This window comes from Gossypium hirsutum, chromosome A06, assembly GCF_007990345.1.
Source record: "Gossypium hirsutum isolate 1008001.06 chromosome A06, Gossypium_hirsutum_v2.1, whole genome shotgun sequence".
Lineage (NCBI taxonomy): Eukaryota > Viridiplantae > Streptophyta > Magnoliopsida > Malvales > Malvaceae > Gossypium > Gossypium hirsutum.
Genome location: NC_053429.1, coordinates 11,748,034 through 11,762,905, shown reverse-complemented (window position 1 = coordinate 11,762,905; position 14,872 = coordinate 11,748,034). Strand labels below are relative to the sequence as shown.

The following is a 14,872-nucleotide window of genomic DNA, read 5'->3' as shown; positions in this document are numbered from 1 at the left end:
ACTATTTTATTAGTTTTTGATTCCATGTCTAATTTTTAAAGTTGTTACAGATGAGTTCTGGAAGTATATGATGATTTGGCATGGAATTAGAGCTTTAAATTGTTTATATTCTGATTTTATTGAAAGAATTGAATAGAAAGTGAATGTTTGGGACCTAATTGTAAAAGAGTTTGAAGTTAGAGTTTTATGTGGAAATTTTGAATTTAAATAGTTATGAAATAACTTATAATGTCTAGAAAAAGTATTAATTGAGAAAATTATCTTAATTGAGGGGTTAATTGAGCAAGGACTGAATTGTATGAATTGTGAAATTTGGGGTAAAATGGAAATCAACATTTTGCACTAAAACTGTTTTGGGCAGCAATAGTAGTTTAACTTTGAAAAATCACCAAAAATTTTAGAAATCAAATTAGAGGATGAATAAAATATGAAATTAAAACTTATTGAGTCTAGTTTCTTATAAAAGAAATTATGTAAGCAATGGAATTTTAAATCATGAGATACAATAACTTTTGTGAGACAAGGTCAGAATGATTTTGGGTTCCCCCTGTTTTGAATTTGGAAAATCATCAAAAATTAGATAAAAATAATTAGAGGCTTAAATTTATATGCTTAGAATCCTGAATGAGACTATTTTCAATAGAAACAAACTAGGACGTCATTCAAATCTTGTACGAGAAGATAATTAATTTTTAGTGAAGAAGGGTCGGAACTGTCAAACAGCAGAACAGGGGAGACTTCAATGAATAAACTGTATTAATTGGCCCAACCAAAAATTATGAAATTTTTATGGTAATAAGAAATATGAGTCTATTTTCTGGGAAAATTTATGGATCTTAATTTTGAGTTCTGTAGCTCAAGATAAAAATAATTTAGTGACTATGACACAGATGGACAGCTTGAATATTCACATAAGTAGATAGTGAAAATTATGGATAATGTTACCTACAAGTGTGTTGTTTATACTAAGGATGTGGATGGAGAGGAGGAAGAGGAAAATATACAAAAATATATGAATGACTCGTGTATAAATTGGTCACATGCCCGATTATAATCGATAAGTGTTGGATTAGAAATGATATAATGTTTTATTTGGAATATTTATTATAAATTATGATTATCGGTATAATACAAAAATTGAACTTGTGAGTTTATATGGCTAAATTTTAGTGATTATTTGTTAATTTTATGAATTTCATGATGTGTTATTTCATATGTATTGATGATAAAATCGTGAATAATGTAAAAGCATGAAAATTGAATAAATGATCAAATTGAGCATTTCAGTTCAGTGACAAGATGAATTGAAGGAAAAGACCATGGTTGGACCATGACAACAAGTGATAAGTGATAGCTTCGGCTACACTTATCTGATCAAGGAAAAGTGAAAGTGATAAGTGATAGCTTCGGCTACACTTATCTGATTAATGACAAATGACAAGTGAAAAGTGGTAGCTTCAGCTACCTGATCAGTGAAAAGTGGTAGCTTCTTCTACCTGATCAGTGAAAAGTGGTAGTTCCGGCTACCTGATCAGTGAAAAATGGTAGCTCTGACTACCTGATCAGTGAATAGTGGTAGTTTCGGCTACAAGTGACAAGTGACAAGTGATTTCCGTATAAGACCATATCTGGGATATGGCATCGGTGTGATATATGATACTGTATAAGACCATATCTGGGATATAGCATCAGTGAGATATGTGATTCGTGTAGTTGGGCTATGGCATCGATATATGAATATGTGTAAGACCATAGCTGGGCTATGGCATCATTATGTGAAGATGTGTAAGACCATAGTTGAACTATGGCATCGAGAAAACGAAGTACTCAATTCCGTAAGAAGTTCACTAATTTGACAAAGTTTGGTAAGTGTTACATGAAATTATGTGATACAAGGAAGTACGGGTTGATAAAATACGAGTATAGAACTTGGTTGATAAATGAATTCATTTGTGATTATATAATTGTTCATCTTGAATGTACTGTCCATATGTATTGATAATTCAAATGTTTTAATGAATAAAATTCCGATATGGAATAAATTGAACACGAGACAAATAATTATGAAATTGAACTCGGAATTCATGAAAATGACGGTTATTGATATATGTAGACATGAGACATTGATATATGAATATGGAAAATGTTTGATAAATGTGTTTATTCATAATTATAGAATTATATACCTCATGTGTACTATTTGCATAAAGATGATATTTCAAATACTTTGGTTATTTAAGCTTAAATATGAAATAGTCTGAAATCAAGATAAGTTGTTATGAAAATATATTTAGATTACATAGATATGGTTGATATATGTTGCATGATTACATAACGTGAAATTGTGTATATATATATGAGAAATTGAATGAGAATTAAGCCCATACACGTTTCTTGTTATTTATATGAAGTGTACGACTGACAAGGGTGATGAAGTTATAAACAGAGAGTTACACGGGTTGAAAACACGAGCGTGTGACTCTCCAAAGTGTGAAAATTTTCTAAGTGTTGCAAAAGTTTCATATGTTTACGGTTTGGTCCCGAACCATCCTGAATGTATGTTTTAGGCCCCGTAGGCCCATATAAGGGATGTTAAACATATGTATGAAAGTTTTTAATTTAGAAAAAAATTTTATGGCTGATTTTGTTTACATGATTGATCATATTAAGTTTGGTAATGCCTCGTACCCTATTCTAGGCTCGAAATACGAGTAGAGGGTGTTACATTTTACCCCAAATTTCACAATTCATGCAATTCAGTCCTTGCTCAACTAACCCCTCAACTAAGATAATTTTCTCAATTAATACTTTTTCTAGACATTATAAGTTATTTCATAACTATTGAAATTCAAAATTTCCACATAAAACTCTAACTTCAAACTCTTTTACAATTAGGTCCCAAACATTCACTTTCTATTCAATTCTTTCAATAAAATCAGAATATAAACAATTTAAAGCTCTAATTCCATGCCAAATCATCATATACTTCCAGAACTCATCCATAACAACTTCAAAAATTAGACATGGAATCAAATACTAATAAAATAGTAAGTTGGACCCAATTGTAAAAGTCCAAAAACATAAAAATTTCAAGGAGAAAGCAAGAATTAAACTTACATGAAGCTAGAGTATGAAAACCAGCTTGAACCCTCCTTCATGGCTATTTTTCAGCAGATGAATATGAAGAGAAATGAAGAGAATTCTAGATATTCCAATTTAGTCCCATTTTTATTTAGCCAATTTTGTTAATTTTCCAATTTTGCCCTTATTTCACCCATTTCCTGATTTTTCTCAGCTATTGCCGCCCAAAATATCTCCTATGGGCTTATTTGCACTTTAGGTCCTTCCTTATTTAACAATTAAGCTATTTAATCCTTTTAGCAACTTTTACACCCTTTTCAATTTAGTCTTTTTTATTTAATTAACCACCCAAACCTCAAAATTTTCTGCCTAAAATTTATTATTACCTTACCAACACTCCATAAATATTTCTAAAAATATTTATGGCTTGATTTATGAAGTCGAGGTCTCGATACCTCATTCTCGACTCAATTTACCTAATTAATTCTTTTAAATCACCAAATTCACTAATTCAAAAATGCTTTTATATTCACATTTGACTCATAGGTACTAATTTATTAAATTTTCAACTCACCCGTCGGATTTAGTGATCTCAAATCTTTATTCTCGATACCACTGATAATTAGGCTGTTACAAAAAGAATCAGCCAAGCTAGGTTACCTTGCATGTGAGTGATTTATTTGCTTGTTTTTAGTGATTTTTATGTTTTTAGTATCGCTGTAGCTTAATCTAGCTAACCCAATGACTAATTCGCAAAAGTGTTAAATGTTTAGAATGTTACCATGGATGAATTTGAGATGGTCTTGAATTTTTATGATAAATTATTAAGTTTGATAGTTATATAGTACCATTTTGTAAAGTGATTTTTGTTGCTTTTTAATTTTAAAGGTTTAATTGAAAATGATGAAAATATGACATGTTTTTCTTGTGAAATTTTAGTATGTGAAGATTAATTTGGGATGGTTACAAATTAGTTCAATGGGTATAGGGTTTAATTGTGAAAATAATTATGTTTTGGTCTTAAGGATCAAGTTGAATAAAATGTAAAAGTGCAGGGCAAATGTGAAAATTTTAAATAGGAAGCCGTGTGTATTAACTTGAACATTACATGAAATTCAGGCTAATAAATTGAAATAAACTATTATATAGATCAAGAGCAAATAAATAATCATGGAAAAGGGAAAGTTACTGATTAGTCCCTAAAACTTTTGCTATCTCTACAGTTTAGCCCTGGTAAGTTCGTTTGGTTTAGTTTAGTATAATTTGAAATGTTATATTGATTGTAAATTGTGGTTGTTGAATATTTTTGGTATACTTAAATTATTATAAACTGATGTGAATTGAGAAAGTTATTGACTTGAACATTGCTAAAATGATGATATGATTTGAGCTCAGATGAACGTAGGATAGGGGTCAATTGGTATGTCAATATGTTATATTGCGCGCTGTACGGAATTGACTTGTGATGAGATGATGATTCTTGACTTGATATGATCCATTAAATATACCAGAGTTCAACATTTGGTGTAGACTTTCGAGTTATATTTACAGTGATTTTGGCATGTTACCGGGGGTGGATGTAAAGTCTTCAAGCTTGGCACTTGGTGCCCAGGCGTGTTTCCAAAGGGATGCTAGCCTACGGGCTGGACACTCAGTGCCAAGGCGTGTTCGTAGTTAGTTTGGCTTGTTTGAGCTTTCTACTGTATTTCGGGTAGATAACCGCGTATCTATATTTGTTATATTATTCATCAGGTAAATTTCTAGCGGTAGATGACTTGTTATTGAATTATATAAATGTTTGCATGATTTTTCGATATTATCGTGATTTGTTTTTGAATGATATAAATAGATTATGCAACTCGTACATATATATAAACTCACTTGTTGAATGATTGTGGATGACATGATTATTATTTATTAATCTTGTTAATATATAATTGTTATGCTTATAAGGTAAGTTTTATCATTTCAACTATTGAACTTACTAAGCTTTATTGAAGCTTACTCGTGTTATTTTTTCTATTTCTTTGTAGGTAATGTTTTGTGGAATCGGGCAATTGGATCAACCTGAAGATCACATTATCCAGGTATCTATCAGTAGATTTTGACATGTTTACCTTTGGGTTATATGGCATGTAATAGGTGTCTTGTATGTGTTTTGGATATGATACATATTATACTTGGATGATGTTATGTAAACTTGATTTTGGCTCACTTGTATATATGTCTTTGGCTTTTGGCTTATAAAAGTCCATATTTATATGTTTTGGTCATTTTGTTCTAAGTTACTTGTGAATGAATACGTTATGGTAGAAGTAAATATGAGTGGTATGGATGAATTGTAAGTTTGGTCTGAGTTTAAAGTAATTACTTGTGAACTTTTAATGTGAATTAATTGGAGTATGAAATGTGGTACCATTGATGGCATATTGGTTAGGCAGTTAGGTTGAATATTTTTTCATGTTTTAAGCTTGTTTGAATGTGTTTTGAAGGCATGTAAATATTTGAATTTGGTTTGGCTTAGCATCTAAGAAATGGGTAGTGTTTTGGCTTGTTTTAGAAGTCATTTTATGTGCACACGGCCTAGGACACGGGCTGTCACACTGCCGTATGCCATACACGGTCTCTTCACACTATCATGTGTCATTTTGATTTTAAGTGCAGGATTTTCCACATGGCATCATACTGTTACATGGTTTGCTACACAACCGTGTGACCTTATTTCGATTTGCACACAAGCAAGCACATAGTTTGTGACTTGGCCATGTGACCCAAATTTTGAATTGTACACGATTTGGCCATACAACCATGCTCTTGGGCCGCACGGCCTGACCACATGACCGTGTGACCCCTTTTTCTAAAATTTTTAAAATTTTTCATGCTTTTCTATTTTAATTCAAATTAGTCTCAAATTATTTCTAAACTATTTTTAAGATCCCATAAGCTCGATCTTATACCTATATGTATGTTATGCTCAATGTGTGAAGTGAATATAGATATTTAAATTAATACTTGATTGGTTTTGTGATGTCATTTGATTGAATGTGTGCCATAATACTCTATAGCCCTAATCTGGAGATGGGTTAGAGGTGTTACAATCCCCTTAGCGAAAGTTCCGTATGAGGATTATCAGGTCTGGAAAAGAGAGGCTTCAGGTGATTGTTTAGTTCGAAGTGCTTGCAAGTCTTTATTGCAACAATATAGGGAGCCTAATAAACTATACAACTAAATAGCTCGCATGAATTTTTACAATAAATTATGGGGATTAAATTTGCCCTCAAAGTTGAAGATTATAGTACGGCGGTGTTCTATGAATTTCCTACCTACCCTATGTAATCTATAGTACAAACGATTAACAACAAACGCAATATGTCCAAAATGTGCAGGAGCGACGGAATCCAGAGAACATGTGTTTCGCGACTGCCCTGTGACAAGGGAGACATGGAAACTTTTGAACTCTCTGTGGCTTAATTTAGTAGCAAATTTGGAATTTATGGATTGACTTACCTGGTTTTTTTTGAAATAATTCCCTTAATCAGTGCCAAATCTTTGTGTGTGCTCTATGGGCAATTTGGACAGAAAGAAACAAATGGATACCTGAGAGGCAAAGGAAAACTGGGTTAAAAGTTGCAGATTTTGTCAGAAACTATATCTGTGAACTGGATGGGTTGAGAAATGTATTACTTGCCAAAATGATGGAGAGGGAGAGATGGAAGCCGCCGGAGAATCCGTTTGTGAAAATCAACTTTGATGCAGCGTATAAAAAAGATGAGAACAGATCCTGCTCAGGGATTGTTAATAAGGATTCGGATGGAAGGGTTTTAGGATCGAGGATTGTTTTAAATAAAAATGTACTTTTGGTATTTGAAGTAGATGCCCTTGTATGTGTCAAGGGGTTTCAATTGGGGTTGGATTCGAGAGTCATGGCTGTTGAGGTTGAAGGAGATGTTTTGTCAGTTATTAAAAAAATTACAAAATGGAAGAGATGACAAGTCGAAAATTTGTGCTTTCATTAAAGACTGTCAATGGTTAAGTAGAAATTTCCAGAAATGTAATTTCAGGCATGGACAAGGACCGATGAGCGGAGTCGCCCATTTGCTAGCTACAGAAGGATTGAGGGAAGGGGAACAAAGTGATATGAGCAGTAGGGTACTTGGATATGTTGAAGAGAAGGTGGAAAGAAATCAATAGTGGATCAAACCAGTCTGATGTTGGTTGTTTCTGTTAGGATCAACCCGATTAAGCAACGAACAAGAAAAAATAGCAGAATAAATTGAGAAATTGAACACACAAATTTAACGTGGAAAAACCCCTCCAAAGAGGATAAAAAACAACGGGCAAAAGTTATTTTACTATAATGGCAAAAGAACGAAGAGTACAAAAGATAGAGACAAAGACTAAACCCCGAAAACCCAAAAACAAAGAACCCTCAAAACGTAAACACAAAATTCTCTAAATGTGTTATGAGTTCTAATATCTAATGGGTGTGTTTTTCTAAGGTTGTAAAAGAGTCTATTTATAGGCTAAATTCATAGGTCAAATAATAATAAAATAATCTAAACTAATCAGTGTTTGATTGAAAAAAGTAAACAGAGTTTAACTGAAAGATTATTTTTCAAATTTGACTAAAAATAGAAGTCATATTTAACAAATCTCCACCTTGACTCATATTTCCACAATGCCATATTTGCCAAAGCCCGTCATAAGCCTATCTTGAACTATGCTGGGAATTAACTGAGTCGAATTTGTGCTTAGAAACTGAAATACTTCTAGCCTTCGACTTGTACACTGTCAAATCAAAACTAACCGGGTCTGATTTTCACGAACACAGTGCCCTAACTTTTCAAAACCTGCATCCAAAAGAGAACCTCTCTTCGACGAAATGGTCATACCTTTTTCCCTCCTATGACCAAGTTGCCTCAGTTCCAAACGAGTTGACTTCAACTCTGTAACGGACGAGGGAAGTCCGATTTCACCGGTCACTGTAGAACCTTCTAGAATATAAAGATAGTCGGTTCTTTTACCTTTTAACAAAACGAGAGCCCCACGAGATACTTTAATGTTGCTCGACTCAATGTTAATTCTGCATCCTTTCAAGTCTAAAATACTCAAGGAGATGAGATTCTTTCGTTAATCAGGTACATACCTGACATCTGAGAGTGTCCTAATCGTCCCATCGTGCATCTTAATTTTGACAGTACCAATACCAATTACCTTACTAGATGAATCGTTTCCCATGCGTACAACTCCACCTTCAGTCGAACTGTATGTGGAGAACTATTCTTTATTGGGACATATGTGGAAAGAACATCCTGAATCTAGGATCTACTTGGACGTGAGCTTGGAGTTATCGATTGTTGACACTAATAAGAAATCATCACCATTTTCACGGCCAAATTAGCACCAGCTACATCTTTCTCGTTACTCTCAGCAGCTCTTTTATTTCGCAGTTTATAACAATTTGCTTTGACGAGACCTAACTTTTTACAATAGCGACACCTTTTGTCTCGTTTCTTTCATGCTACCAAAACGGAAGCTTGCCTATCTGTCTTGCTATCCAAATGAAGCTCATTGTCGAGTTTGTCTCTACTCAATAAATGACCCTTCACATATTCAAACGAGAGTTTGTCTCTTCCATAAATCAGGGTCTCCTTGAAAGATTTGTATGAAGGAGGTAAAGAGCACAATAATAGTATAGCTTGATCTTCATCATCAATATGAACCTCAACGTTCTTTAAATCATTTAAAAGAGTCATGAATTGATTGATGTGATCTTTAAGAAGCTCACCTTTGTTCATGCGAAACGTAAATATACATTGTTTCAACACTAAACGGTTAGCCAGAGACTTAGTCGCATAAAAAGTTTCTAACCTTTTCCGCAAAGCAGATGAGGTCTTCTCCATCAATACCTCCTGCAATACCATATTCGCGAGGCACAACTGGATTGCAAACAAAGCCTTTTCATCAAGCTCTTCCCATTCTGTTTTATTTAGATTCTCAAGCTTTTTCCCGGTAACAACCTTTTTCAAACCGGATTGAACTAGAATTGCCATCATCCGAACTTGTCACAGATTGAAATTTGTCTCACCATCGAACTTCTCAATTTCAAATCTTGTTATTGCCATCTCTGAATAAGCTGATCTATAAAAATTGAACTAGTTTTGATACTACTTGTTAGGATCGACCCGATTAAGCAACGAATAAGAAAAAGATAGCGAAATAAATTGAGAAATTGAACACACAAATTTAACGTGAAAAAATCCTCCAGAGAGGATAAAAAACCACAGGCAAAGATAATTTTACTATAATGGCAAAAGAACGAAGAGTACAAAAGATGGAGATAAAGAATAAAGACTAAACCCTGAAAACCCGAAAATAAAGAACCCTCAAAACGTAAACACAGAATTCTTTAAATGTGTTATGAGTCTTAATATCTAATGGGTGTGTTTTTCTAAGATTGTAAAAGAGCCTATTTATAAGCTAAATTCATACGTCAAATAACAATAAAATAATCTAAACCAATAAGTGTATGATTGAAACAAGTAAACACAATTTAATTGGAAGATTATTTTTTAAATTTGACTAAAAATAAGAGTCATATTTAACAATTTCAATATGCAATTTGAGAGTCGAAAAAGATAAGAGTGATGGCAAGATGAAAAGTTCTAGGAATAAACAAAGGAGAGATTATTAACGGTGTTTCTTTTTGCAGTTGTTTTCTCAAGAGTTGTGCCTATTGCTTTTGTTGTTGATGTATGCTTTTGAGCTTTATTTTTGAAGATTTTAATAAAATTCAGCTGAATTATCAAAAAGAAAAATACAATTGAAAATTAATTTCCCAACTTTCATATTTTGAAAAAACAGACTACTTAAATAAAAAAATCCTTCACCTATTATTCTCTAAATGAAAAAGAGAAATGATATGTCCATGTTCAAAATTCACAGAGTTAAAAATATATTATATTAAATCCACGCAACAAGGGGCTTCCCCTTGAAATCAAAAGAAAAAGAAAACTTGCCTAAAAATGAGATTGGAAAAACACTCATTCCATCAAAATCATCCTTAAAATGAGATTTGGAAAAACACTCATTCCATGAAATCATCCTTAAAATGAGATTGGAAAAACACTCATTCCATGAAATCATCCTTATCATCCACGGGAATTGGTCGGTTCCTCCAAAACACAGCAAGGCCACTCCCTCCCAGCTACATGAAACCTTGAGAATGTCAATTGAATTTGAAGGTAATGCAGGAAGAAAATGAAGATGAATGTGGAAAGTTTCATACCGCCATGCAAACAACACTAACTGCAGAAGGAACAGCTACTAAGGGATTGGTGAAATGTTTCTGGGCAAGCAAGAAACCAAGTGCCGAACTCTGCATTTGCAAAAATAAGAACAGCATCATTCACTGAAAGCATACTAGTAATTCAGGTGAATAACATGGAGTTTAAGCATGACGATACCTGCATTCCACATTCTATGGATATGGTACGAGAAGTGGATTCCCCAAACGATAATTTTGAAACCCAGAAACCAAGGGCAAATGCAGCAGCATGTAGGAGAGCTACAGGCAATATTAGCTGAGCTCCTTGGGCTTTCAAGACGTCAGACACTTGGCCAATCTTAGTATCAAAGGACATCAATGTGAGTTCTTTATGTGTGGAAAGAGGCTTTGAAAAGAAGTAGCAAAATTTACATGAAAGCGTAATGATAACTTACAGGGCTTGCACAAAGTAAGGTAGTGAGAATAACTCCAATTAATGGAGTCACTGAGATAATCTTTGAAGTGAATTTGGGAAAGAATTCATTGGACAAGACTGCCACAAAGATGACATTAGAATCTTATCATTGTATGTCAAATTTCTTTGGACTTCATGATAATTGAAATGCAATAAATAAAAACAGATAAGAACAGTAATCCTTTGTTACCTCCAACAACTGTAGGTACTAACACAACCTGAAAAGTGCTTACAGCAAGACCCTGAAAAGATTTTTGGGTAAACATTTTTACATTAGTGGAATCACCATAAGTGAAGGGTTACATGCTTTATATTTTTATAGATGAAACTTTGAGATCTTATAACTTCCATGTAATTTAGGTTCTATCACCAGTTTAAAGTGTAATTATATTTTAAATTTCTAATGGATCCACCTGACGTAAAATTTGGAAGAGAAACCAAAGAGGCAGGTTCCATTATTGTAATGTTTTCACTAGGATAAGGCTAGTGAATGTAAGTCGGCTCATGCTTTATGTATTTGCCTGTTATCTGTTAAGGCAACCTTCAAATAAGAATGAACATACCGCAGCATCAACAGGAACAAGCTGACCAGCAAGAAGCTTTGTAAGGAGTGGTGTCATCACTATTGCTCCAATAGTTGAACACCTACAATATTCCAAAGGAAATTGGAGATTACTTAATTTCAAGTTTCAGAAATGCTGAAAATGGCTTAAATACAAAAGTAATGCATATTTGAAGTTATGAACATTTCAGAAAATTTTCTCTATTGCTAATAATCTTATACTTTCATTAGCATGATATGCATAAATCCTGAATTATCAACATATTACAGGTATTTGTTTTTTCCTTTCCCTTAAGCATGTTGTCCAGCCTCAGTAAACTGTGAAGAGTGAAATGTCTATGTGGATTTGTGAAACAAACACTGAAATAAAGAACTCTAGCGAGTTTGGTGCCAGTTTTGCTTCCTTTACCTTGGAAACGTAAATGAATAAACAGTCCTACAGACAAATGAGTTTTTGTAGAACTTCTGCCAAAGACTTCCATGGTCAGAACTGATAAGGTAGTTTTTACATCTTCCCCTAAGGACTTTAAGAGATAGCTCCGAAAGAAGAATTTTCAGGCAAGGTTGAACTTCCAGGATATCAAATCAAATGCAAGTAAAAGATCTCAAGGCTACCCTATCCAACAAAAGCATTGATCTTACGTAGTCATGAGAACGGAAAGTGCTACATTCCCCTTAGATATATAGGTTGCAACATTTGATGCCTGACCGCCAGGGCAACATGAGACCAAGATAAGACCAGTTGCAAGTGGAGCAGACAGTTTCAAAGTCTGAAAATCACATAGATTTTGTTCAGCATTCATGGAAGCCTACTAGAAAGCATTATAGAGCTGAGAAATCACTTTACATATAATGCAATCTACATTACATTGGCTTTCATTTGAAAACCCAAATTTGGATAACGTATATCTTATTTCTGCAGTCTTCAAACAACCTCTTTATCAGATGATTTCTCAGTATATGAATTGAATAAAAGTTTTCAACAGTATTCTATTAAGCAAATCAAATAGTATTAAACTAGCCTAAAATAGGTATTGACACAAAAGAAAATTTCGAATTACCATTGCAATGACAAATCCTAGAAAAGGCTTGATTAGATACTGAGCAAGAAATCCTACACCTACCTGCAAAATTGAAAATTAATACTCTTAACCATTTGACACTAAAATGGGATCAGTTCTGTTCTATAAGCAGTCTACTAACTAAAATCATATGCGAATACGTTGCCTTACAGTCCATGGGTTCCGTAGACAGCGTCTGAAATCCTCAAAAGTTAATGTCAAACCCATTGAAAGCATGAGGAAACCTAGTCCAACAGTGAAAAGATCTGTCTCCAACCATGTTACCTGCAAGAGGGAATAAATGGTTAGGTAGCTAAGCAACATTTGAATAATCATTCACTAAAAGAAGCTGAGAATTGAATATTACCGCAGCTGGCTTGTATATGCCAATAATAGTTCCCAAAATAACCTGTTCAGTAAATTAAAGTTATAATGTAAAGCTAAAGATGAAAAATCAGGTAGAGTTTTGTCAGACACGCTAACAGAATAAACACGCACCCACACAGGGAAAAGAGTTGTCAACGTTTCAATTATTCTCTCATACTTGCTCATCCCACTTGGTGTAGGAATATCTCCGGATACATTGGCAGCAGCATTGCAGATAACTTTGGGATCCCTGGATATAGAGATTCGATCATTCTTAAGTGCTAAAAAAGGAGTGCACAAAATGGAAGCTAACTTTGCTAACGTCGCCTAGGGTACAAGGACCTAAGCAAAATCCTAAAAATCACATCATGCAACTAAGTTGGTTGTCTAAACTGATTTTATTTCATTTTTCCTATCATTTTCAGAAAATATATTTTTTCTATTTTCTCCTTTCTGTTTCGTCCCTCAGCCGTCTCTACTCAGTTGTTTTTCCGGCCAAGCTCCGCCTTCGGAGAATTCTCCAGCCTCCGGCGGTGGAGCAACCGTCAACTGCGGCCGTATGGTTCAAAAACCTCCCTTTTCGAAAAAAAGAAAAAAAATTGAAATCTTTTTATTTCTTTACTGGGTTTTTCAGATTAAAAAGAAGAAGAAAAGAATAGGAAGGGCTAACGAAAACAAGCTAGCCACCTTGCAAGGATCTTGAAGGTAACCTATTTTTACTAGTCTTACTTCCTTCGTTGCCAAAAGGCATAAAATGGCACTTAGCACTAAACCCCTTTTTCTATATATACGTATATAAATCACTCCCATAATTTATTATTATTAAATCAGCTAGCTTTGCGTCATTGGCATGCAGGTCCCAAGTTTTTATTAATGAATATAACACTGAAACATGCACTCTCCCGACTTGGAAACCACCTTGAAGCAGGAGTTATCGAGGCAGGAGCTGCAAGAGAAACAAGGGGACCACTTGGCTTACGTTGAATTGCAAAACCTTTTCCATTCTCAGGCAAAGAAATGCCAGCTCTAACATCTGCAGATTCATATAAAAAGATGTGATAAACAAGCAACAAAAGACAACCCAGAAAGCAATCATCAAAGATAATACCCAGATGAGCTCTCCGTAGCGTTCTGGAAGGAATCAAAGACGATGATGTTCTACACACGGCATGATGTTTATGAAAATTGCATTCTTTGGCGACAAACCTAGACAAAGTAGCCATCTTGAATTGAAACACAAAGAAAATATGAATGTTTGGCCAAAACAGGGGTTTACGGAGGGTTTAAGAGTTTGATGAACTCGATTTGATCCGTGGGGAGTGAAGGGGGTTATTGTGAGTGAGGTGTTTAGGGCCACTCGTTGCTCATCCAAAAATAGCAGGGACAAACATCATAACGGATATCGATGTAACAAAGGAGGCTGACGTGTAAACCGAGGAGCCACATGTGATGATCACCAAATTGAGTGCATCCAAATGGTGCTGGTAAAGGGCGTCAATCAACTTGTTGCTGCTGACTTCTGATTTGTCTCTTGACGTGTTTATCGCCTGTTGTCGTTTACGTTAAATTCTAAACCTCTCCGCTTCTCGTCTGCTATAACCCAAATATGGTGTGCCATACAACTTCCTCTTGAAGTCTGAAGACATGTTTTCCTGGTGAAATTCGTCACAAAAGTTAAATGAATATCAACTACATCTGACCAATGGTCGACCATTTCGTTTAAGTTTGAAAATTCACTAGTAAAGTGAATGAATTTAAATAAAAATATAAATTCAAAAAATAAGTTTAAACAAAGATATGATGGATTTTTTAAATATATCAATTTAAATAAAATTTTTTGTTTAAACTCGACCCAACTCAAATTACATATCGATATATTTCTTTTTTCTTTGTTGCCTAGCTTTTGAAACTAACATCTGCAGGTTTCTATCTTATGGATAAGGAAAGAGAAATTTAAATAAATAGAGTCAGCAAAATAAATAGAAATGATGTTCGTAACTTTGTATTGTAAAATGATTAAACAAGAAGCTCATGGAAAGTAACTTTAAATGCTAATAAAT

At 34.0% G+C, this 14,872-nt stretch overlaps 1 protein-coding gene across 1 annotated transcript; it reads right to left on the bottom strand.

Annotated features, from left to right (window-relative positions):
* Window positions 1-9,950: 9,950 nt before the first annotated feature.
* Window positions 9,951-14,500, bottom strand: LOC107962649 (sodium/pyruvate cotransporter BASS2, chloroplastic). The gene is made up of 13 exons (XM_016899106.2): window positions 13,921-14,500; window positions 13,731-13,845; window positions 12,945-13,062; window positions 12,814-12,855; window positions 12,618-12,731; window positions 12,447-12,509; window positions 12,028-12,155; window positions 11,387-11,468; window positions 11,014-11,065; window positions 10,804-10,901; window positions 10,548-10,706; window positions 10,370-10,459; window positions 9,951-10,288 (listed from the first exon to the last, which is right to left on the bottom strand). Exons 1-13 carry the CDS (start codon window positions 14,033-14,035, stop codon window positions 10,211-10,213), a joined length of 1,254 nt encoding a protein of 417 aa, XP_016754595.2. The 5' UTR covers window positions 14,036-14,500; the 3' UTR covers window positions 9,951-10,210.
* Between the last annotated feature and the right edge of the window lie 372 nt (window positions 14,501-14,872).

What these genes read in the sequence shown, in the direction of transcription:
- LOC107962649 (XM_016899106.2), bottom strand. Translation starts at nt 14,035, where the DNA reads ATGGCTACTTTGTCTAGGTTTGTCGCCAAAGAATGCAATTTTCATAAA. An exon ending in GTCTACGGAACCCATGGACT is followed by an intron (nt 12,510 to 12,617) that starts GTAAGGCAACGT and finishes TCAATTTTGCAG; the next exon opens with GTAGGTGTAGGATTTCTTGC. An exon ending in TAGGATTTGTCATTGCAATG is followed by an intron (nt 12,156 to 12,446) that starts GTAATTCGAAAT and finishes TGTGATTTTCAG; the next exon opens with ACTTTGAAACTGTCTGCTCC.